The sequence below is a fragment of the Homarus americanus genome, unplaced genomic scaffold (genome assembly GCF_018991925.1).
Source record: "Homarus americanus isolate GMGI-L3 unplaced genomic scaffold, GMGI_Hamer_2.0 scaffold24260, whole genome shotgun sequence".
NCBI classification, from domain to species: domain Eukaryota; kingdom Metazoa; phylum Arthropoda; class Malacostraca; order Decapoda; family Nephropidae; genus Homarus; species Homarus americanus.
In genome coordinates, this window is record NW_024721079.1 from 12,162,409 (window position 1) to 12,189,455 (window position 27,047).

At 41.7% G+C, this 27,047-nt stretch overlaps 1 protein-coding gene across 1 annotated transcript; it reads left to right on the top strand.

Annotated features, from left to right (window-relative positions):
* The first annotated feature begins 852 nt into the window (after positions 1-852).
* Positions 853-21,735, top strand: LOC121861559 (substance-K receptor-like). Its single transcript, XM_042359438.1, has 7 exons — positions 853-1,624; positions 16,704-16,882; positions 17,934-18,114; positions 18,239-18,399; positions 18,626-18,763; positions 19,140-19,243; positions 19,638-21,735. Exons 1-7 carry the CDS (start codon positions 1,201-1,203, stop codon positions 19,987-19,989), a joined length of 1,539 nt encoding a protein of 512 aa, XP_042215372.1. The 5' UTR covers positions 853-1,200; the 3' UTR covers positions 19,990-21,735.
* The last annotated feature ends 5,312 nt before the right edge of the window (positions 21,736-27,047 follow it).

Genomic DNA, 27,047 nt, shown 5'->3' on the forward strand with positions numbered 1-27,047 from the left:
TCAAATAGTTTTGTAGTGTTAAGAGAGCAGACAATTTCTTGTATGAAATACTCAATTTAATGATTTATGTATTATAATCCACGGAGTGATAACAATAATTACGAAAAGTTATCCTTTTTGAGAAGGGAATCCGCTGTGTTAAGTACTGCATTGCACTCTACTGCATTGTACTTTGCTGTACTGTACTGTACTGCACTGCACTGTACTGTACTGCACTGTACTGCATTGTACTTTACTGTACTGTACTGGACTGTACTGTATTGTATTGTACTTTACTGTACTGTACTGAACTGTACTGCACTGCACTATACTGCACTGTACTGTACTTTACTTTACTGTACTGCACTGTACTGCACTGTACTGTACTGTACTGCACTGTAGTGCACTTTACTTTACTTTTCTGTACTGCACTGTAGTGCACTGCACTTAACTGTACTGTATTGTAAGCATATCATCCTTCTTGTAAGGTGAAGATGGAGGCTGTGAGGGATAAGACCTTCAGAACACGTTAAAACCTTTAAGTGGTCATATTTTCTTATCATTGTCTTCTTATATCTGAGGGAGCGATATGAGACATCTTCAACGAGATTCTCCTCATCAGATTATCGTTCAGTTACCACTAATCCCCCACCTTCCTTAACCCTTTACTCTCATTGCACTGAAATATTTACTAAAATAAACGATTTAGCAAAAAATGTAGTGTTCATGTACATTTTTTGAAGCAATGTTCTCGAGGTGAACTGTAATGTGGATTAACTTTAGTGATGTAAAGTTCAAGGCTGAAACAATTATGAATCCTCATGACGATAAAGACGAGTAAGATAAGTCGGGTGATAGTCAGCCAGAGCGCAAGTACCACTCTGTGTTTACCTCAGTCCCTCAAGAAACTCGCCGAGCTTTAGTACACCAGGAGTTAATGTATGTGGGTCGTGTATAAACGGAAACACCGCTTGTATTTACTTACTCACACCCACAGATACAGTCTTGTAGTTCTACCCATCGGGAGGTACAGTGTGATGACGGAGCTACAGTTAGTGTTGTGATATTTAAATGGAAGAAAGACAATAGTGTTAACTGGGGCTTAATATTCCACAGCACGATATTTATAAAATTGAGTCAACAGCATTCAAGATGGCGTAACGAAAGACTATGATCTAAGAAGGAGTTTCTTCTTTAGTACACGTCTCATTACAGTTGATAATGGAAGGTCAAGTGTTTCCGGGTAGTGAGGACGTCAACCCAATATTTGACACTTTCCCCTTCGAGAAAATGATTTGTGACGACAACTGTTGTACCTCCAGCAACAATGTGACAATATGTTTCAAAGACTACAACTACACGGACAAAATGAACATAACGCACCACGAGCCTTGGGATGTGGCGGTGAGGTGGACGTACGCGACCTTGGTGGTACTGGTGGCCTTCCTGGGCAACCTGTGCATTATCATCATCCTCCTTAAGAACCGTCTGTTGCTAAGGACCTCCGTTAACCTCTTTATCCTCAACATGTCCGTCGCTGACCTCATCACCTCCCTGGCGGGGCCCATCCCCTTCACCATACAACAGGTCAGCTACTTCTGGCCCCTGGGGAGGATCTGGTGCCACCTCGAGGGATACATATTGAGTAAGTCAAATCATTCACTCTTGTTCTGTGTGTGTCAATGTCCAGTATGTCACTTGGCAGGTCTCATCAGTCCAGAGTAAGTTGTTGGTGCTACTCTTCTCATCACTCGGTCAAGTCTAAGTCTGTCAAAGGTCACCCTCCTCCTCATCTCCTTCACTGTCTCGGTCACTTTCGCATCTCTTATGGACAACAAATTTCACCAGCTTGTGTTCCACCACCCAGGATCAAAATTATGAAAAATTCTTCCCGTAATATGAAAGATAAGATGAATCATCCAGCTACTGGCGAGTCTCGGTGTAAGTCATCTAACTCGAGTTGTTGCCACAGTTAACCTGCCAGTCGTGCAAGACATGTTCCACTTAGAGTCGTGTTATACCATCCCTGTTTCAGTAAATGCTGGAGATATTTTACTCTCTTTCGACAAATCTAATCCCCCCAAAAAAAAAAACTTCTCATATTTTTCATCCTGGTGGATTACGTAAAACTCCAGCGACATTTCACTTACATTAATACTATGGACGAAAAATTCATATCTGTTGTGTTCAGCGATGTGACTCTCATAGTGATGTTCCTTGTTTATTCTTCCGACCTACAGCGAGTCACGTTACGTTGAAGTACTGGCCTCCTGTAGTGTTGTAGCTGATCTCCACCACCTCTCTCAAACACAAATCTTGTTTTTACTTATATGTGTACGAGTATTTTCATAATTTTTCGTCTACGTCTCCTAACCTTAGGATGGCTATCTAATGTGACATTGAAATACAAATAACCAGCTCTAGATTTTCACTCCCTGGCCGTCTAGGAATCATGTCATGTGATAGTTTCTCCTGTATGAGTGACGGAGTTGACCCTGTCCCACCGAACACAATCTGCACCGCCAGCCGTGCTTGCTTTTCATTTCTTTATTTACCATACATGCACTTAGAGCATCAAGATTGTTTTGTAGGCATGACTATTGGTGAATTTTAACCCCAAAAATATTTTTCACATTTATTATGCATAAACATTGGAAACATATCTATGTGATTAGTGTAATATATAACATATATTTAATGTCTGGACAGATTCCCAAGAGTTATGCATATTAATGCATAGATTTTGTAAGCATATTTATGTGAAGTGACGTAAAACCACATTTTTGGGGTTTCAATTAACCAATAGTCATGCCTACAAAACAATCTTGATGCTCTTAGTGCATGTATGTGTGAAATAACGTGTAACTGATCCACATTATTTTGGTAAATAAAGAAATGAAAAGCAAGCACTTAGCCATATGGATTTAGTTACACGAAAGAAGGGAAATAAGGATGAACCATGGTTTTGATGGAAACAATGTGCTCTGGGACGATGCTCACAATGACGAATGGGAGAAACCTCTTTATGAAACATCTTACCAACTAAGGATGAAGCTTAATGTTACAGAACATACACACACACACAGTGTAACTTTGTGTGACGCGTTGTCTGACTTGGGGTGGCTTTGAGCGAACCAAACACTTGATATTACAATTTATGTATCCTTCCTGTCCATGATTTACAACAATAACTGTAGGGCAAAAGTTACAATATTATACTAATAACACTGTCATGTATTGATACTATGACTAGTTACCAAGATACAGAGCACGATGAACTTAACATGATAATGATAGTGAAGCCTGGAAGGGTTCATATCATAACTTGTGTGTTCGTGCGTATGTTGCCCCGTGAGAGTTACCGTGGGCCTCCAAGTGCCCAGGTGGGATGGTCAAAGTATTACACTATAAGTGTGTCAAATGAGGAGTGACTGATCCACATGTAATTTAAGGTTTTTGAAATATGTAGTTAAATTAAACACGATTTTTCATATAGTTACGCGAATGATGGGGTGTGGAAGAAGCATCGTGGTCTGGCACACACACACAAGCGCTGTAAACGTTGTGTGGATTCACTGGGTGGTTTGGAAATGTTTATTTCCATTCATACTTTCGTAACTACAACCTATGGTAATTGTTCTTCGTGTTCATATATAATGAAGATAATGCAGAGTATAAAATGCCATATACAATATTTATACATAATGTCATCTATACAGCCGTACTATACTGTGTGTGTTCGTGCGTGTGTTGCCTCGTGTTAGTGGGGTCCCCCGTCCAGAAAGGACACTGTACTAACCTCCAGCACCGACCCAGGTGGGCTAGAGAATATGGTTTCCGAGTGTACATCAAAACACTTAATAAATTCTTCCCAGAATATTAATACATAAGTCTAGTAAAATATCAAAATCTGTAAAGTAACTTATTTGTTCTCTTGAGGGAGACATACTGTACATGACGGACAGGAAGACGCAGCTTTATTAATTAATAACGACGTAGTGATGCTAACTCATGTTCCCAAATATTTAAATAAATATTAATATGATTTACGAATGATTAACATCTCACATTGTTCTCACATCTTATGTTAATAACTGAACTAGTTACAAAATAATTCACTAGTGATAATATAGAACTGAATGTTTAACTCTTTCTAAGTTCAATGTACCGATTCGTAGTATAGTGGTTGGTACACAAGAAGTCCCTGGGGTCCAGATAGTGTATGATAACAGACTCTGAGGAAATACTTGACTTTATCTGTAATTTCCTGGTCCGGGGGGGGCGAGTCTATTGATATTAACAATTGTATACGGTATCTACTTAAAAGAACAATGCATACCGAATATTTCCTAACTCCCACGAGTATTACTGAGATTGTGGTCACTCCCAGCTGGTAGAGGAGTAATAAATACCTTCCATCCTGGTGGTGGTGACACGAGGAACGGATGTATTAAGCTCTGGCGGGGAATATGACAACAATCTCTTTGGTACTGAAACCAGAGTGATCAGAGGGAGTCTTTTAGTCTCTCTTGCATTACGTCCAGCCTCTGTATTACCTTTATAAAGGACACAAAGCAGGGAACATTATTATTAGTAGTAGCAGTATTATAATGTTACTCTCCTCACAGAAACGAACTGCATAAACACGTGTCAGTCCTACAAGTGTTATATGATAGCTTAGGTGGCATCCTCACATCTTCCTCCACCTCCACCGTCCTCACTTCCTCCACCACTACCACCACCACCACCACCTTCTCCACCACAATGTTCACCACCATCCTCACCCCCTCCACCACCATCCTCACCCCCTCCACCACCATCACCACCTCCACCATCCTCACCACCTCCACCATAAAAATGATTTAAGAGTTTCCTCCCATGTATATCTATATGTTAAGGTTCCCGAGGCTCTCCCTTCCCTCACTCATCGTTTATCGTGGCTACACTAATCGGATTACCACAAGGAGGGACCGAACATACCCTTAGAAAAATATCTGAAGGATGTATTGTAAAGTTGGGTCAATATTTTACCTCTTAGTGTTCCTTCATCGCCACTCAGATGGCGCCTTGCCTAAATTCGCTCGCCTTGATTACGTGGTGCAGCAGTTATCACATTTTCTTTGTCTTTCTGTCTTATCATCTGTAATAACTTGGAGTACTTCAGGTAGACAAACAAATGCCGGACCTTCCATAAAAGGTTTATTAACAGACTCCCAAAATGCTGCTGCCTGGCTGCAGGCTGAGGCAGGACTGACTGCTGTGGCTCAAAAACCGCCATACAACAGTTTGTATGAATCCAACTCATAGCATTCGAAACCCCAAATAAAAACTTAACAGTCCCCCACATTTATTAAAACATTAACTAAAAACTTGAAACACTAACAATAAAAATCAATACAATTACAACATTTAAGAAATACACAACCTATCAAGTTATCACATATCGATCTGAGGGGGGCAACTGACTAGCCTCGGTCGGGGGCGCTGTGACAGGAGACTCCGACTGCTCCACAATGTCCCGAGGCTCCTCCGGTGTGCAGCTCCCCGGTGTAGGTGCCGTCTCAGAGACACCCGCCCAATCAGTCTAACATCAATAGTAGGCAAATTACTGGAAGCAATCATTTCAAGCTCTATTCGAAATCACCTGGAGAAGCACCGATTGATCAATGATTCCCAGCATGGCTTCACAAGCGGACGTTCTTGCCTAACTAATCTATTAACATTCTTTTCATCAGTTTTCGAATCAGTGGACGAGGGCACAATTATGATGTGGTATATCTCGACTTTAGCAAAGCCTTCGACAGAGTCCCCACGAAAGACTAATTAGAAGGTAGAAGCTCATGGCATCAAAGGTGACATCCTTAAATGGATTAGGGCGTGGTTACAGGACAGGAAACAGCGAGTGAGCATTAACGGCACTAAGTCCCATTGGAGCAACGTCACAAGTGGAGTTCCCCAAGGCTCAGTACTTGGACCATTATTGTTTATTATATACATAAACGACATAGATATCGGCATAGACAGCAACATAAGTAAATTTGCTGATGACACTAAAATAGGACGTGTTATCAAATCTGACGAGGACTCCGGCAAAACTACAGGAAGATCTAAACAAATTTTTCGAATGGTCTGAAAAATGGCAGATGAAATTCAACGTGGACAAATGTAAAGTACTCAGTATAGGAGATGTAAACAGGGAAACCAGATACCAGATGAACAACGATGCCATAGAGAAATCCGACTGCGAGAGAGATTTAGGAGTAATGATAAGTAGGAACCTTAAGCCAAGTAAACAATGTGTTTTTGCTCGTAACAAGGCTAATAAAGTACTTGGGTTCATACAAAGGAGTGTTAGTTACAAGACTAGCGAGGTCATCCTAAAACTGTATCTTGCTCTTGTGAGACCACACCTGGATTACGCAGTTCAGTTCTGGTCACCGTATTACAGAATGGATATACAATCCTTGGAAAGAATTCAGAGGAGAATGACAAGACTAATCCCGGGCATTAGGAACCTTGAGTATAGAGACAGGTTAAAGCATCTTAATTTGCACTCCCTCGAGAGACGTAGAGCGAGGGGCGACCTGATAGAGGTGTACAAGTGGAAGGCAGGGCTAAACAAAGGGGACATTACAAAGGTACTCAAATTATCCAACCAGGAGCGAACTCGTAACAATGGTTTTAAATTAGACAAATTTAGATTGAGGCGTGAAATAGGTAAACACTGGTTTGGAAACAGAGTAGTGGATGAATGGAACAAGTTACCAAATATCATCATTAACTCGAATACGCTGAATTGCTTCAAACATAGGTTGGATGCTCATATGAGCAATAGGGGTTGGGTGTAAACGGGACTGCCTAGTATGGGCCAATAGGCCCGCTGCAGTTTCCTCCATTCTTATGTTCTTATGTTCTTATGAGTGCGGCCCTGGACCATCACCTACCAGTGAGGGCACCGTGAGGTCGCCCTCACTCTCATCGAGATCGATCCTCCACCGCACATGGTCTTGATGGTGTCGTACTGTCTGCCCGTTCAACAGTTCCACCTTGACAGACACTGGACCGGATTTCTGCTTAATTACACTGGGCAACCGATGTGGACCAGAACCAAAATTAGGAACATATACAGAATCTCTCACACCTAAATCACGACGTCTAGCACTTCGATGATGATAAGACTTCAGTAATTCTTTTTTTTTCTCACCACGTTTCCGACATCCGGACGTAACAAATCTAAACAAGTCTTTAGTTCCCCCCCCCATTAATAGTTCTACCGGTGTAACTCCCGTTGTGGTGTGTGGAGCGACACGATATCATAATAGAAATTTATAGTCTTGACTCAAGCGAACCACCAGATATCTTTCTCAAAGAATCTTTAAAAATTTGAACAACCCTTTGTGCTAAACCATTAGAAGCTGGATGGTATGGTGAAGCCTTAATGAGATATTCCATTGTTTCATAAATTCTTCAAATTCCATACTTCAAAAATTAGTACCATTGTCTGTTATCACTGTAAATGGAAGACCTTGTGAAGCAAAAGTATTCTTCAGTTTCTCAATAGTGCTAGATGAAGTTGCAGAATTTGTTGGATGTACATCCATCCATTTTGAGTGAGCATCTATAATAACTAGAAACATTTTACCCAAAGTACCGCATCAGAGGCTTCTCAGAAAAATTAAGGCTCATGGTATCGAGGGGAAAGTTTTAAATTGGATAAAATCATGGCTCACCGATAGAACGCAGAGGGTCAGCGTAGATGGTGTTAAATCTGAGTGGGGCCGTGTAACCAGTGGGGTTCCCCAGGGGTCAGTACTAGGCCCACTCTTGTTCATAATCTACATAAACGATCTAGATACTAGGATCAGCAGTGACATAAGCAAGTTTGCGGATGACACCAAAATAGGGCGGCAGATTAATTCAGGGCAGGATGCAAATGCATTACAGGAGGGTCTAAATAAACTGCAGGGGTGGTCTGAAAAATGGCAAATGAAATTCAACACCAGCAAGTGCAGCGTACTTAATATTACATAAGAACATAAGAAAATAAGGAGTCTGCAATAGGCCGGTTGGCCTGTGCATGGCAGCTCCTGTCGAGTTACTACCACTCTCTATCATCCATGAATCTATCTAGCCTCCCTTTGAAACTTTCCAGCGTTCCAGCACTTACTACAAAGTTGCTAAGCTTGTTCCACTCGTCCACCACCCTATTTGTAAACCAGTTCCTTCCTATCTCCCTCCTAAACCTAAACTTATCCAACTTGAATCCGTTGTTCCGAGTCCTATCCTGCTCGGATATTATAAGAACTTTATCTATATCACCTTTATTGATTCCTTTCACCCACTTGAATACTTCTATCATATCTCCCCGCACTCTTCGTCTTTCTAGGGAATACAAGTTTAGTTTCTTTAACCTATCCTGATATGGAAGGTTCCTAAGTCCCGGAATCATTTTCGTCATTCGTCGCTGCACTGACTCTAGTGAATTGATTCCATTCTATAATAAGGGCACCAGAACTGAACCTCATAATCGAGGTGCGGCCTGACTAGCGCAAGATATAGTTGCAATAAGACCTCTGCACTCTTATTACTTACACTTCTAGATATAAAACCCAATACTCTGTTTGCCTCATTTCGAACATTAACGCACTGTTTTCTAGGCCGTAGGTCCGGGCTTACAAGTACCCCTAGGTCTCTTTCACAAGTCAACTTCTCTAGGTTGATGTTGTTAAGGCTGTATACATTGACAGTATTTGTTCTTCCAATATTAAGTACGCTGCACTTGCTGGTGCTGAATTTCATTTGCCATTTTTCAGACCACCCCTGCAGTTTATTTAGATCCTCCTGTAATGCATTTGCATCCTGCCCTGAATTAATCTCCCGCCCTATTTTGGTGTCATCCGCAAACTTGCTTATATCACTGCTGATCCCAGTATCTAGATCGTTTATGTAGATTATGAACAAGAGTGGGCCTAGTACTGACCCCTGGGGAACCCCACTGGTTACACGACCCCACTCAGATTTAACACCATCTACGCTGACCCTCTGCGTTCTATCGGTGAGCCATGATTTTATCCAATTTAAAACTTTCCCCTCGATACCATGAGCCTTAATTTTTCTCAGAAGCCTCTGATGCGGTACTCTGTCAAATGCTTTGCTAAAGTCTTAGTAAATAACATCGTAATTTTCGTCATTATCTACTACCTCGAAGACTTTCCTAAAAAATGTCAGCAGATTTGTTAGAACAAATACTGACAATGTATAGAGCCTTAACGACATCAACCTAGAGAAATCAACTTGTGAAAGAGACCTAGGGGTACTTGTAAGCCCGGACCTACGGCCTAGAAAACAGTGCGTTAATGTTCGAAATAAGGCAAACAGAGTATTGGGTTTTATATCTAGAAGTATAAGTAATAAGAGTGCAGAGGTCTTATTGCAACTATATCTTGCGCTAGTCAGGCCGCACCTCGATTATGCGGTTCAGTTCTGGTGCCCTTATTATAGAATGGATATCAATTCACTAGAGTCGGTGCAGCGAAGAATGACGAAAATGATTCCGGGATAGGTTAAAGAAACGTAACTTGCATTCCCTAGAAAGACGAAGAGTGCGGGGAGATACGATAGAAGTATTTAAGTGGGTGAAAGGAATCAATAAAGGGGATATAGATAAAGTTCTTCTAATATCCAGGCAGGATAGGACTCGGAGCAACGGATTTAAGTTGGATAAGTTTAGGTTTAGGAGGGAGATAGGAAGAAACTGGTTCACAAATAGGGTGGTGGACGAGTGGAACAAGCTTAGCAATTTTGTAGTAAGTGCTGGAACTCTGGAAAGTTTCAAAAGGAGGCTAGATAGATTCATGGACGATAGAGAGTGGTAGTAACTCTCGACAGGGGCTGCCATGCACAGGCCAACCGGCCTATTGCAGACTCCTTATTTTCTTATGTTCTTATGTTCTTAAGTATATCCTTGACCATGGCTGTTGTGGCCACTCCCAGGGATGAAGAGGCGCCTTGGAAGGACAATTTCTTGACTTTTGACACTCTTGGCAACGTTGTACATTTACCTCAATATCTGCATCCATTTTTGGTCACCAAACATAACTACGTGCAATACTTTTCATACGTGATACCCCTGGATGTGTCTCATGAAGCTCGACTAAAACCCTCTTTCTCCCTGGCTCTGGCACTACTACCCTCGACCCTCACAAGATCGCTCCCCATGCACACTTCGTTCAAATTTCCTCCACAAAAATGGTTTCAATGTCTCCTCAGTGATGTGCTCAGGCAAGCCGCGTAACACATAACCCTTTGCATTGGAGTGTCGGGTCCCTCTCCGTCCACATCTTAAGGTCTCTCACCGTAACTGGTGAATTGTCCAGGCGCTGCACCAAACACCCCAAGTCCCCCGGCACGGGCGTGGCACTGGGAACCTCTGGAAGGGGCAAATGGCTAAGAGCATCGGCATGTACTATCCGAGTTCCCGGCTTATAAGTTATGGTGTATACAACCTGAAGCCATTATGGGAACTGGACGATTTTCACTGAACAAACTCTTAAGAGGCTGGTGAACAGAAATTACCAAAAAATGGCGTCCATACAAGTTGCTATGAAACTTTTTCACCCCCCAAATTACTGCTAGACCTTCCTTTCTATGTGTGCATAGTTCCTCTCAGATGTACCTAAGGTCTTTGAAGCAAAAGCAATCGGTTTTTCCTCACCAGCTTCAGTTCGATGAGCCAGTTCTGCTCCCAGGCCGTATGGAGAGGTATCACAGGACAGCGTCAGGGGTTTCTTGCTGTCGTAGTGCACCAACACTCGGGAACTCGCCATTGACCGCTTGGATTCCGCCAGAGCTTGCTGCTGACTTGGGCCCCATTGCCACCTGACATCCTTCATCCTTCTGTAAGCGCCTGTATAATGGCAACAACACTGTAGAGAGGTTTGGAATAAATTTTCCATAAAAATTTATGAGTCCTAAATAAGATTTCAATTCCTTCAGCATTTATTTTATGTCCTAAATAAGTTACTTCCAATGCCTGAAAAACACACTTACTCCTTTTCAATCTTACACCAGCATTCTCCATTCGCTTTAAAACTTCTGCAAGATTATTCATGTGTTCCTCTTCGGTCATTCCTGTTATTAAAATACCATCTAAATACACAACATGAGAAATGCCTTGCAACATATTCTCCATCACTTTTCGAAAAATTCCCGGGGCTGACTAAACACCATATGGCAATAATGTACGTATTTCCTTGAATCATCGTCAAGTGCTAGCTGGGAATAAGCATGAGAGAGATCTAATTTCGTGAACGTCTTGCCCCCCTGCCAGGTTAAACAATAAATCTTCCCGCTTGGGAATAGGATATCCATCTATTTTTTTTTTTTTTTTTGACTGTAACTTTATAGTCACCACAAATTCTTATAGATTTATCCCCTTTAACTATGGGAGCTATGGGAGCTGCCCACTGGGAATACTGAACAGGCTCAAGGACTCCGTCACTTACCAGCTGCGTCTGCTCCTCCTACTGAACCAAAGAACTTTCCTAGAATCTCCACTCTTAGGGTTGCTGGTGTGTTATCCAATGTGGATGTGAGTAAAGCTACGGTCACACTAGAGTTTTCCGTGCAATAAATCCACGATAGCATTTCATCCAAAGGCAATAAGTCAACGGTACGATCCGTGCACTGGTCACACTGGCAAAAGTAACCATCAACCAGCGCCCAGCTGGTAGCAATGTTTTTTCTTCACTTTCCTCTTGAAATCGGGGATTTCATAATTCCAAATTGCAGGGTACGCCCTACGTCACTTTTTCAATGAGAACAATTTGAGACGCTTTGCCCTAAGGAATACTAGCAGTATTCATCACGGAAATTTGGTGTTCGTTTGTAGCGTCCAAGCGATGCTTGTTTACAAAAGTGACGCAAGTACTCTAGAGTCAAATGAAATTCCCGTCGTGGTGTATTATTATTATTATTTTTCAATTACTATGACATGTTTGCTCGTGTTTTTTTATTTGAATACTCTTTTTTTTATTTTTTGTACATTTTAAAAATAATAAGAAAAATGAGAACGGTGAAAATTTTATGAATACAATAGACTCTAAAGCAAATTTCAACCCACCATGGATTTTCAGACGCTCCGTATCGTCCCACTTTCGACAACAAATAAGTTGTCGCTGTAGAGACAACTTGAGTAGTTCGTTGAAAAATCAACGGTACGGTGGATTTATTCTGGGTAGAAACACTAGTGTGACCGCAGCTTAAGGCGTATGGACAAGCCAGAATACCCCTTCGTGTTTTTAGGGGTGTGTGCTGAAGCTCTGGCACCTGTGCTTGCTCGCCTCTTTGCCTCTTTCGCCTTTACCTCAAAACCCAAACTTTTCCTTCTTCTTGGAAGCATGCCTTGGTTCAATCCACCCCGAAGAAGAGTAACCATTCTAATCCCTCAACTTTTGCCCCATTGCCCTAACTTCACCCCTCTCTTAGATCTTCGAAACTAGCTTAAACTTTCATTTTCTCCGTCACCTTGAATGCCTTTCTCTTTTGTCGGATCACCAGTATGGCTTCCGCCAGGCGACATCTACTGGTGATCTGTTCTCTTACTGCGCCCATCTTTGGTTATCCTCTCTAAGGGATGATGGGGAAACTTTCGTCGTGGCCCATGACATCTCCAAAGCATTTGACAAAGTATGGCACAAGTCTTTGCCTTCTAAACTTCCCTCTCATGGTTTCTCTCCCGACTTTGTTCTCTAATTTCTAGCTTCCTTGAGAACCTATCCATGGCAGTTGTTGTGAAGGGATCGATCTCTCGCTCATTCTCTACCACTAGTGGTGTCCCACAGGGCTTTGTTCTTTCACTTATTCACTTCCTTCTTTTTATCAATGATTTACTTCACATAACGACTAATTCCATCCATTCTTACGTTCATAATGTTACTCTTCACTCTTCTTCACACTTTTCCCCTTCCCCCTAACTGTCAAACTAGATCTGTTTCTAGAGCTGATATCGTTTCTTCTATCAATACAGATCTGTGCAGCATCTCCGAATGGAGAAGTAGAAATTTAGTTAAATTCAATGGTAAGAAAACACAGTATTTACTCAATACACTTTCCAAAATAGAAGATCTCCCATCGATCATATTTCAAGAATCCACCAATTTGACAAACTCTAAAATAGATATGCTAAGCCTCACCATTTCCTCTAATATGTCATGGAAGCCACACATACACAATATAGCTATAACTGCCTCCCAAAAGCTGGAAATGTTGTACAGATGCTGTAGCTGCTTTACTCCTGAGCAGTTGCTTCAGCTGCTCTCATATCTGGGGTGGTTCTTCTGTCCAACTGTTAGATAGGGTGAAATCAAAGGCATTTCGTCTTATTAACTCTCCTCCTTCAGTCAATAATCTTGCTTCCCTTTCTCTTTGCCGCAATGTTGCTTCACTCTCTCTCTGTTATAGGTATTTTAACGGGCAATGTTCAGTAGATTTGACATCCTGTGTACCGCCTGCAAGACAGTGGGCTTGTAACACTCGTCTTGCCCGCTGTGCCCACCGTTTCTGTTGGATGTCAGTCACACTTGAATAACCCGTTATAGTACATCCTTCTTTCCTCACACAGCCAAACTGTGGAATGCTCTGCCTCCTGTGTTCCATACTTATACACTCTGGCTCGATTCAAAAAGCTGGTCTTCCGGCGTCTTTGTGGTGTAGATTAATATATTCTTTCTCTCTAATTTTTACTTCCTTCTCCCCCCAGGCCCCGCTGTGGGTAGATGACCTGTGTCTGGGGAGTTCTCCCCCCCTCAAAAAAAAAAAATCCTCGCTTAAATGAGCCGGGTACATGAGGTGTCTACGAACAGAGTGGACAAAGCGTCACTATGGTCAAAATCGAGATTTATTCACGAAAAGATAGGGAAACCACCTCTGTATCCCGATAGAGATTCAGTTACTCAGAATGGAAGTGGCAATATGGTCGATTTGGCTTTTAAGTAAAACAACCTACGCGTCACTATCCGTGCAGGGCTGGTGATGAAGGTGTTGGGCGGCAGATCACAGTGAGCAAAGCGCCAGAGGTCTTTATTTTTTTTTTTCCTGGCGTTTTGTCCATTCTTGTCATATGCGCCTCACATGTATTCATACGTCATCAGGTTCGGTGGTAATAAGCATCTGATGGCTTTGTTTAAGGATCCTTGATCGAATTGCCTTTCTGTTGAACATTAATTGTACAGTATAGCCATATTATCAAAGTACATTTTTGTATACCTGCACTGCACGAGTATATGTATCTGTCATATACCTCCATTATCTATACACAAACTGAATTGTATAACTGTATGGTCAATGTAAACTTGTATGGCGATTTTACTGAATATAACTGAACTGAAATGAATGTGAGAATGATTGTGAATGTGGACCCAGAACATGTGTATTGTGTATTGTACCGCCTGTTAAAGGAACCACACAGGACTCCGTAAACACCCGACACATTATTATTAAACGTTAGAACTCTGTACTCAGACCGTGAGAACTCTGTACTCTAGGATTTATCTCGTTCCCCATGGTCGGTCAGTATAAGCTCTCGGTAGTAACCCTGAACTATACACACACATCGTCATCCACACAACCAATTCATATTTAATTGCATAAATTTTGTCTCTATCTTATTATCCTCCGATCGAACAGGTTCAGGCGCCCTATCAACTGTCTGCAGACATAAAGTAGTGTACCTGTATACTAACTAAAGTTCTGCATGGACAACTACAACCATCCAACACACACAGGTCCTGGTGGGAGGATCAGCCGTCGTGCTAGAGGCGCTGTTTTGTTTATGTTGGCAGGTTGTTACAGCTTCGGGGACGGAACCCTCGAACTGTGCGTCTTACTGCATTGAAAAATGTGGGTCTGGGTCTCGTTGGCACACTGTAGTCAAAGCCTTCGATACACAAAGGGGTAGAGTGGCCTGTACAGGACTAGACCGTCATTACTTTCCCGCCTGTAAAGGTAGATACCCATTCACAGGTGAGTTAAGGGTACCTTGGAAGCGATCCAATGACCTTTGGGACAGGAAGCGATGTTGTATCCACTCAGCTGCCGCACCACTCTTATTATATCACCTTGATCAACATTACCCATCGAGACTTATAAGAACATAAGAAAGGAGGAAAGTGCAGCGGGCCTATTGGCCCATACTGGACAGTCCCGTTTACACCCAACCCCAATCGCTCATATATTCATCCAACCTGTGTAGGAGAGAAGACAACCCAGGCTAGTATTTTTCAGATCTTGTATTATTGGCTGAGTTTTTGCTTATTTATAGACCTGTGATGACCGAGCAAGAGCAAGAGTCTACTGAGCAGCTCGGCCTTATTCTTGAACTTTGTTTTACCTCTAACCCCTCACACTATTCTTACTCAGTTTCCGCCCCTTAGAATTTTCTGATCACAATCACTCTCTCTCTCTTTTGCAGGTACTTTAATGGGCAACGTTCGGTGGATTTGGCATCCTGTGTACCGCTGGGAAGGACGTGGGCTCGTAAAACTCGTCTTGCCCGCGGTGCTCACCGTTTCTGTGTGGATGTCGATCACACTTGAATAACCCGTTATAGTACCTCCTTCTTTCCTCACACAGCCAAACTGTGGAATGCTCTGCCTCCATCTGTGTTTCCATACTCATACAATCTGTCTCACTTCAAAAAGATGGTTTTCCGGCATCTTTGTGGTTAGATTAATATAATCTTATTTTTCTTCTATTTTTAATTTCTTTTTACTTTTATTTTTTTCGCCACCCTAAGGACCGTTGTGGGTCGATGACCTGTGCCCGGGTGGGCTATTCCCCATAAAAAAAGAAGATATGCTTCTGTTTATATGCTTTCACAAAGACGGCCATATAGTTACTTTACTTGTATTGTCTCTATGAGTGTTTATTATCCAGTTAATCATCGGTTAATTTAGTTCCCGCCTTGGGCCCTCGTGCAGGATCGGCCACACCTCTCGTTCGTTCTGCTAACATAAACAGTCTTTAATCAACCTTGTGACTACAACAATAACATCGGAGAGACCTGAAGACCTGAAGACCTGAAATCGATCATGATGATAACCCGAGCACAGGTCTCTCTCTCGTGGGCCAAATTGCTCTATGACTACGTGTTGAACCTGCTACGGGTCTTCAGGTAGAGGAAGTTTATATTTATATTATAGTTGCGAAATAGAGATAACTTTTATATATATATATTTGTTTTTTAATATCAGCTGGCCATAGACGATCATAACACACGTAAACATACCTAACGTAACCGAACGTAACCGAATGTAATCTAATGTAACCTAACGTAACCGAACCTAACCCAACCTAACCTAACCTAATTTAGGTATAATTGGTTATAATATCATGAATGAAACAAAGCAAATTTTACAAATATTTGGCGAGAACGTCAATTGCCTTTTAACGAAACTGCATTCCAGATGTAGCTATAAATGTAAGCACACACACACACACGCACACACACACACACACACACACACACACGTGTAAGTACAGTATATAGCTCCTATTTTTAGTGTAAACTCATCTAATTATTCTGTAAAATTATTTCCTCTGCTACACACCGCCAACACTGCTCATTCAGCCGTGTCTTGGTGATCCTGGTGCAGTACATGTTCTCCAACTCGCCTCTGCTCCCTATAGTAATGGTGATTTTAACGTCTTTGTTTACCTGCTCACAGTGTTGGTGATGCTGGTGAGTGTGACGTCACTGGCCACCATCAGTTGTGACCGCATGGTGGGTGTGGTGTTCCCGTTCCACAAACATCTCAAGCGCTGGAACTACGTCGCCATCATCGTCGCCATCTGGGTGGTGTCAGCCATCCTCGCCCTGCCTTTCTGCTTCTACAGGATATATACGGTTAGATCCCTTATCGACACTGTATCGTTGGTCTTACTTTATATCCATGACCGCTGTACTTCCTTCTCTTTAATATCTGGTAAACTTTGCACTAATTTTGAACACACGCGTCTCATTATTGACACAGGTAGTCAACGAACTGTTTTCCATAGCTTGGTTCTACAGGAGAAAAGGGACGTAGTGCACCTGGCTATATACAATACTTGAGTGGCTGGTCTCCACAGTATATCTGTATGATACAGACAGCAATGTGCGGCAGGACTAGATCATGTGACCTGACAAAGAGATACTCAGCTGCCGAGCACACACACACACACACACACAGAGAGAGAGAGAGAGAGAGTCCGGGAAGAACTCCGTCCATAACAGCGGTTTACGCTACCATGGTTAGAGATTTCAATTGGTGAGAGTCTGACAAAGTGTAGGTGTGGTCGTGTATGTTCTCGGGGACTCGGGGAAGAAAACTTGAGCCTCAGTCCATCACGTACATGTTGAGTGAGTGTTAATCAGAAAGTTGACATAAAGGTGACCCAGTGCACTTGAGTAAGTGTGAGCGGAGAGAAGAAATGAGCAAGTAAACATGACAAGAGCAGGTACACAGGCGCCACTATACTCTCACTAGCACCTCAGTAGACGAGAGGGGACCAGTCATTTCTACTACTTTATATAAATGTTCCCTCTCTACACGTACGCCATCTTACGTTGATGGCCACGGCGCGAGATGGCTATCTCTTAGTCTTGTACGTAAAGTCTAACGAATAATTTTGTTTTATCAGTCTGTTAACCGACCAACTGACCTTTACAGACATATTGTAGTTGCTCCTGTAACTGGTGAATCAAAATGGTTGAACGTACAGCTCTTTCAACAGGACTTTAAAGCAGAAGATGTAAAACATTACTTTTAGGTGTTGGGAGAAGTTAACAGACGACTCTAGGTTACCAAACCTAATAAAACTACTCCAGGGTTATTAGTATGATTTGAGTCCCATGAATTGTTTGTTCAGCGAGGTATATGCGGTACTTTTCCAACACAATGTGCCGTCTTATGTAGGTGCGGGCGTGGAAAGACCTGACTGAGACTAACTGTGGGGAGGAGGATCAGAAGATCCGCATCTGGTGGGTGGTGAGCATCATTGGCCTCACCTGGCTGCCTCTCTCCATCATGGTCGTCTCCTACACCAGAATCTTCGTCTACTTCCAGCAAATGCGCTTCAGTTTCATGAAATCGCGCGGTGAGTCTCTCATGCACACTTCATTGTCACTGTTAATGAACCCTGTTGCTCTTGTTCAACTAGTCCACTGGAGACTCTTAGTTTTAACTTATTTAACGATGGATTACTTGTTTCGTGTGGACAGAGCACCCGGCCATGGTGCACCTCAAGAAGCGGGTGGTAAGGATGATGTTCGTGGTGGTGGTGGCCTTCACTGTGTGTTGGTTGCCCTTCCAGATCCTCAAGATAGCTAACAACATGTTTATCGACGAATCTGGTCATTTTGTGAACGAGAAAGCCGAGCAGGTGAGTCGTGTAAACAATTCTTAATTTGCACCCCAGTGAGTCCATCTGTTCTGGGTGATGTTGTGGCCAGTCTTTATTTGTGTATAAAATATTTTGCTCAGAAAATATTTTTCCTTGAAGCGGTGACTGATAACTTTAGGGGTAAATTATTAAATTACAGTTGATTGTAATTATTTACAACGTATTTATTGAGACTAGTTCATGAGTGAAGTGTTGTTGCTGACAGACCTACAACGACCTACTGACGGTGGCGCAGTATATGGTGTACACCAACGCCGCCATCAACCCTATCGTGTACGCCCTTATGCATCAGACCTTCAGGAGAGCCTTCAGAGTCACCTTCCCCTGTTTCTACAAGAACGAGGTGAAGTCTTCTGTAGGCCACTGTGAGCGTCTCTCACACCTGTTATGGTTACAACATCACACCTGAGCATTACATCAATTAATATCTTTACTAATATAAGTATATCTTAATTTTATTTAGTATCATGAAAAGAACAAATAAACTACTTAATATAGACATATTTGCACAGTATTTATTGATTAATAATATATATTAAACACTCAGGGTGTGGACATTTCTTGGTTTATTTGGGGTCGTAGTTCCCCTGATACTGACCAACTTCCGTGAACCTTTTCCTAGATTGAATCATATTTGTTTTGTTTTCGTTTAGGTGTTACAGTTGTCGCTGGTGATGATCCTGATATCTTTCTTATTCACTTTCATGTTGTTGCCACAGCCGTCGTTGGTGCTGACACGAGGACAGGGGATGCAGCGCTACGTCTGGTCCATTAAGTCCACCGCCTCTGATGTTTACGGAAGTGACGTCGTCTATAACCCACCGTAAGTTGCTGAATGTTTCCGGACGTGTACACCAAAAACTCTGCTTTGTGTGTTAACCTCTCCAGAGTGGCAATAACGGTGCGTGTATGTGTGTTTGTGAATGTGTGTGTGTTTGTATGTATGTACGAGTATATGTGATGTGTGTGTATGTATGTGTGTATGTTTTTGTTCGTATGTGTTAGTGTGTGTGTATGTGTGTGCACGTTTGTATGTGTGTATGGGTGTGTGTGTATGTGTGTGTGTGTATGTCTGTTTGTATGTGTGCCCTTGTGCGTGCGTTTGTGCATGTATGTGTTTGTGCATGAGTGTATGTGTGTATGTTTGCAGGTCTGTGAATGTTTGTTTCTCATGATATATTTAATTCATTAAATCTTAGACACTTTATTTTTCACAGACGGAATCTGAAAGATCGCATCCGAGGGAAGAATCATCTGACACCTTCAGCCTTACTGTCCTCGGCTGCGGTGGCTGCTTCTATTGCCTTAGATCCTAAGTCTAAAAAGGCGAGGACTGTCTCTGAGAGTTCCTCACAGCGCAGTAGAAGCGGCAGCGGCAGAGACAGCGGTAGAGGCAGCTTCAGTGAAAGCCTCACCGAGCTCCAGATATCTTACGCTAACGAGGGCTTCGTGATGGACCTGCAGCCCAGGAGGATGTCCTTCGTCAGTACAGGAAGTCTCGGTCACCTCGTTACCCAGGTCATAGAAGAAGAAACCTCCAGTGACGTAGAGAACGAGCGTGTGTTGTAGGGCCAAGTACGTGGGGCGAAGCATGACCCCTTAGCTTAGCAGTCAAAGTGGATGCAAGAATTTTGCAAAACTAGTGACATCCCCTAAAGATATAACCTTCAAAGGGCATATCTATGGATCCTGTGAATTGAAAACACATGTGGTTTCTTAGGTCAGTTGTCTTCGTTTAGCAGAAATGATGAGGACACACACACACACACACACACACACACACACACACACCAGTACTCCAGTCCACTGACAGCCGAGGGGTGAGAAAATGTAAAGTCTTGGAGAATTGAACACTGTCTCGGAGGCTTCGTTGAAAACTTTACACACAAAGAGAAAATTACTTAAACGCCCACATGTACTGGAGAGGCTGGGGGGAGGTGACAACCTTTACGATTATACTCACTTAAAGAAAAGATGAATATCCGTATAAGGAATGTTGAGGAGCCGAGAGACACTGTACACTGTATTATATTATTAAATCATTATGTAAATAGCTAGGGTTTACGAACAATTGATTATTTATTTATGCCTAAAAGGAATTCTGAATCTGTTTTTCTTGGCGTCAACAGTATGACTACATGACGGAATAGAAAAAATCAATGGATACATTTTGTCTCTTTTATTGCTTAGTTCTAGTGTGACCGTCTGAGGTTGTCAGATGAGGAGAAAGATGCGACTAGGTCCTTGTGTGCCTGAAAAGTACAAATTTGGACCAGTTTTTAATTAATTTCACCCGCCACCCTCCCCCAGAAAAAAAATACAAAAACTTCACAGCGGAAAATTTCTCGTTACCCTTAAGGGAATCCCTACGAGGCACCAAAGACCTGGGTCAGAATTGTCAAATGATCATACGTTAAATATTTTCTTTACTGAACACACGAAAACCAGTTTCATTGATTTACTTTAGCTACGTCAACAAAATGGTGGATGATATTGAAATGAAAATCGACCGTACTTAGGAGCATTTTCTCATCCCGGTTAACTAGGAAAAAATAACGTTACAATCTTTGCCAATCCAAACCCTGACTAACTCTTAAACTTATGGCAGAGGTTAGTGACGACAGTTTAATGGGGGGTATCTTATACTCACGATCTCTGCCTCTGACCTCAGCTGACTTGATGAGATTAATGTAAATAAAGAATTATCCTCCTTAAGATGATAAGATCAACATAGTTTATGTTTGTATTCTTAGTTTCTTTTGGGTAATTTAAGTGTTTGTTTACATCTGCAACTTATCCTTGTGTGTTTTAACAATGGTTTATATATTAGTGGTGTGAATTTATACAGTTAATAAGATACACAAGTGACAACTGAGTAAAGAAAATCACATTATGGACTGAATGTTTATGGATCCTTATTAATTTTTTAAGTTGATTCTTGTCCTTTTTTATTCTTATCTTCAAACTAGAAATGTAAAAACTTCAAACTCGTGGTTGTGGTCACTAGGGCGTCATTCTTCCTCTCTTGTGATAAAGGCTTTTGGGCCACATTTTATTTATATCTTGATTTATGAACATAGGAAATAAATGTTATGTTTTTGTTATGATTTTGGTGTTGTTGTTGTTGTGCTAATTCTTGGCGGACATGTAGAGTCTTAAGTCCTACTACTTAGTCATAGAAGAAGTTAATTACTAAACCTTTATGGGTTCCAATACTACTTCAAAGTATAGAGTTATGATGTGAAAGTTATTTTTCTTTTGCGCCATTAACATAAAGGTTGGGTTATGAGGATGAAAATAAATTATATAAATATAGTCAATGTCTTTTATTAAGTACTATTTACAAAGTCAAGATATATAGAGAGAATAAAAAAAATAACAGAACTATAGAATTCCAATTATATAGACTAGGTGCACGTGACGTCATGCTGGGTACACTGAGGCAACATGATACAACGACTCTGACGAGTTGATGAATGTCGAGTGTGTGTGTGTGTGTGTGTGTGTGTGTGTGTGTGTGTGTGATAGATATAAATGATTTTGAATTTATCTGAATGCTGGAGTTGATTACGAGAAGTAAAAAAGTGTTTTGTTTACGTGAGCTGCAGGATATCAGTACCACACCACCGCCTGCTGCTGACACACCTAATCATGACGAACAGAAGAAGTTAATAACATAACGTGAACGAACGACGAAAAAATTCCTCAGGAAAGAGGAAATGAATTATTAGAGTTAAAACAGGAGGCATTGTTACAGAGTCGGCAGGAATCAAGACCTGGCGCCAAGAATGTTAGAAACAGAGAGTTATGTGTGTGTGTGTATGTATGTCTAAGCTTTAATGATTACCTTCTTTAAATACTGACTGGAAGTTAGTCCACACATTAGACACCAACTATGAAAATCAAGGAGAAAAAACAGGTCTGTGTCAGAATGTGTTTCAAGTTCGACAGTATTTAAACTGTTAAGTTTTCATTACAACCAGAAAAGGTTTATCTCTCTTATTTTTTAATAACTGATGGCAAGTGTGTCTACTAATCTAGAATGAGCCTTTAAAGACCTCAGCTGTTGTAAAGGAACATAATACACTATAACATTAGGGTGTGTCATACGGAGGCGAATTTTTTTTTTTTTTTTTGAGTTTGAAAAATCGGCCCATGGTATTAATGATGTAGTTCTATGTGCAGAATCATGTGATATCTTCAGATTTGAAAAGTTTTCATTTTTTGCTAGGTAAATTTTAACTTGAAATCTTATGAAAATTCAGTATTCCCACCCTTTTACCAACACCACTAAATAGCTTATTTAAAGTAAAGTAAATGTATCAGGTTAATTTATTAGGATGAAAATGATCCAGAATAGTGAAACGAATGATCTTGACACATTTATTAAATTTAATATTCCTTTAGAAAACAAAATCATCAAATAAAAACCGGTTTTACTACTACGACCGGTGTTGCTGCACACCATAGAGAATATGTCTTTCTTGCTTCTGTTTCTACTCATCACCTCCCTGCTGACCACCTGAGCTCGGATGTAGCCTTCCCTCCTCTCCTGGCTGTACACGTGACTGCTGGCCTCGCTCACTTGCTGTACACAACGCTCTATACTCTGGGTGTGCGAGGGCCAGGCAGGGACATGCATGGGGTTGTCCAGGAAAGCTCTGACTTGAACATTGGTGAGGCTGCAGGTAAGAGGGGGCTCACTGCCAGCCTGGATGTTATCCAGATCTATGAGATCAGTGAGGGTCTTGGCACCTAGATTGACTTCAGGAGTCTTCCTGACCCTGAAGGAATCGTCACCAACTGATTCGTCATGCCCAGATCCTCTCATAAGTCTCATATCCAAGATCTTTTTTGACTGCCACTCTTCTCTCCTCCTCATCCTTACTGCAGAGCATTGTCTGCAGAACTGCCTCGGGATGAGCATACCAGGAAGATCTCCTCACAGTCTGCTCCACAATCTGAACAACCTTCCTTGGCTGACTCCTCAGGAGCTCAAGCTGGAAGAGAACATGCCTCGGACCTTCGGAGAACGATGACTTGACCTTGGTGTTGAACCAATTTGGCAAGTAGACACTCACGATGAATTGATAATAAGTCTCAGGTTGTGAAGCTGGTTCCCTTTCAGTTTATGATGAGCGACCCAAATTCTACAGAACCTGAGAGCCGTTGTGAGCCACCTAGAATGTGAGACTGGACCTATCTGCAGGTAAGCAAGTCTATCAGGCATGACCCCAGTTTTGATGGCACTGCAAATCATGTAACCATAGTACTGGTCAGTACTCAGGTCGTCAATGACAGTATGTGCAAGCTCAACGAGTGGAGGGCCAACTGTGATTTTTTTCAAAGCTCGGATTTATTTCTAACTCAGTGGCAGAGTCCAGCATCTTGCCAAGAGGACCAGACCATCTGTTGTTTGAAAGAGTCTTGCCATCCAGCTCCTGGATCAGATGTCTGAGTGGCAACTCGTTGGTGTGGAGGTCACAAACAATCCAGACCAGCTTCCTCCCAATCTTCCGCTCTATCCACTGTATGACCCCCCCTTGCCACCCTGTGTTCGTGTTGGTGCTGTCCCCTCCAATGGCCTGCAGGGTCTGGTCTACGTTCTCTCTCTGAGCCAGTTCACAATGTTATCTGCCACTATCTCCAGCTGGTTTCCTGATGTCATCTTTCTCTGGAGTGAAATGCCACAAATACTTCCCTCCTGGTTCACTGCAGCAGGAGTAGTGTTCCTCCTTCACCATGGCAGGGAACAACTTGTCAGAATCTCAACTTTCATGAACACTTTAGTGTCATCCTTCTCCCATCAAAAGAACAAACAATTGATTCCATTTTTCTCTTATCCTTATCAAACTCCTCTTCTAGGTTACTGACAAGTTTCTCCTGAGCTCTCCTTTACTTTGTTATGATCTATCACCAGGTGAACATCATCAGGTGTTATCAAACCACCGTCAATCCAGGCAGCTGTTGCTATCTCTGCAGTTTCTCTGAGACCAGTGTGGTGTCGCATGCTGGCCAGAGCTATGCTCGGGATATCTTTCCTATTTCGAATCTTATGCCTGGAAGGTTTGGGATCATTATTTTCTGGGTTAGGGACAAAGTCACCATTCTCCTGGTCAGCACTCGGATCAGCCATGGGGAAGTCATTAAACTCTGAATCAGCTTGACTCCAATCATCGGCCTTTTTTACCTCACCCTGGGCCTTCTCAAGTCTCTTTTCCTCGACAACTCTTCTCCTCTTCTGTCTCTCTGTGGCAGCCTCCTGTCTCTTGGACTCCGGAATATCTTGGCTAGAAATCATGAGAGCCCCTATACTGCCAGTCTTCTCTCTCTGTGCTTTGACAAATGCCAGTTCGATCACAGGAATCTTCAGTTCACGCTTGCAAATACAGGAGATGTGGGCCTCGGATTTACAGTCACGATCGCATCCAAACTCAGGACAGAGAACAATTGGGCACTTGCAAGTAATTATGTCAAATAACTGGTCCAGTTGCTTGGCAAAGCTGTCCTTAACTGCAAGTTTTCCTCTCCCAAGAGAGATATCGCTTGCCTTTTCCCAACTGGCTAGCAGTCTCTCACTAATCTTCTTCTGACTTGTTATGACTGGAGGCTTGAACTGAGCGTTAGCCAGAGTGTACTGTGCCAAGACAGCTTTGGTCATATCACTGGCAATGTCTTTGTTTGTGTAAGTTCTTTGGTTCTTTTCACTGATTTGCCTGATTAAAACACCGTATCTCAAAGCATCTCTCAATGTAGGCAACTCCGACTTCAGGAGCTCTCCCAGACCCAAGATAGTGACTGAGATGGCTGGATTTTTGGTTCCTCGTCCTGACACAAGCAGCCATCGCAAATATTATCAACTTATAAATGCATCAGAATCTGAAACAGAAAAAATATTGTTAGTTGGGTTGTTAAAGAATGAAGTCAGAAAGCAATGTTCATTATTTAATTGTAATGCACTAATGCAGCTGTACGTTAGATTTTCGATAAATTTCACGCTAAAATTTACCTAGCAAAAGGTTGCAAAATATTGAAACTGAAATTATTTTCTGTTTATATACACTAAAATCTACCAAAAAAGTGATGGGCCATTAGTTTTAGCTGATCTTCCCTCCTATGACACACCCTACAGTATAACATCAACCTCTCACGGTCTTTAATAGAAAAGTTGACAAAGAAGCCTTCAGTAAGTAACATCACGGACCTTCACGACACCAGTAATACCCGGGAGATAACGTATAAAGATTCATACTCCAGGATAATATATGTTTTTTTTTAAGCTTTCTGCTACCCATCTTGATATCAAAGCTTACAGTACCTTGTGCTGGCAGGCGATGGCATCATGGATCTCAGGGACATACAGGACGCTAGTGTCTCCAAGAGCGAGGTGGCTGTGAGGACCAGCGTCATGCAGTACAAATATAATGGTAATTCATACAACCCAAGTTTTTTTTTTTAATTGTTTTCATTACTAAACAAAGAAAATAACACTGGTCTATTCCTGTTAGTTATTTGACTTAATCCAATAAACTGTTGTTATTACTGTATGAAATATTACCAAAGATTAACTGGTTTATATCAGTGTTAGATGTTATGACTAACAAATAGATTATGAAAGGTGTTCAACTTGAAATAATTACACACCATTACGCTATGGAAGTCTTTTCCCTCTGCCTTAGTTTCCTCCTTCGCCTTCTAAGACCCCAAGTTTTCCAAGTCGACCATTTATAACAGACTTGAAGACGAGCACCTGGAGATGTAGCCCACGTACAGTACCTTCCAAACATGACCGTCATGAAACACGAACAATCAACTTTCTTGGTCATGACGGCTGTATCACGGGAGGCGGCCAGGAAGATGAAACGCTCTTGAATGTTATTAAATACTTGAGGTCTAAGATGTACAACCTAACCAAGAGTACTTGCTAAATAACCTTAGTTGATGAGGCGTATTTATACATAAATAACATCAGAAACAACAGTGGGAGGCTAGGTTAGGCTACGTTAAGTTAGGTTAGATTAGGTTAGATTAACGTTAGGTTAGGTTAACGTTAGGTTAGGGTGGTTAATCTTAATATGAAATAAGGTGGGAGCTAGTCTTCAGGTGATGCACTAATGGTCATATATCGTGAACACCTCCTACAAAAACATCTTTAAACTCGCCAATAAAAAATTTATCTTGATTGAGTGAAGACGTCCCTCAAGTGGCTGTAAGTACCTTTAAAATATGTAAATAAGATTACAGGAACAAATCTTTGTCTTATTTTTATCGTCTAATCTGAAGGATCAAGACGTAGAGTCTCCCCACTGACCCAGTCCACATAGCTTCGTTCACTTACACTAAACATCGCTTCCTTTCCCTCTCCATCATCAGGTAACGTAGTCATATACTGAAGGTCACGTAAACATCACCGTCCAATATATACAATACCATCCTATTTACCACAACATACAAGGCATTAGATGTTAATTTACATAATGTACACGATGACAAACTCCTTATCATTTACACTAGGTCAGAACACTTCTAAACAATATTAATTAAGATAAAAAGCAGAGATAAGGAGGAGTAACAATGAGGTGGTGTGTCAACCAGGGCCACCTCGACCTGCATCAGTTGACTCTCAC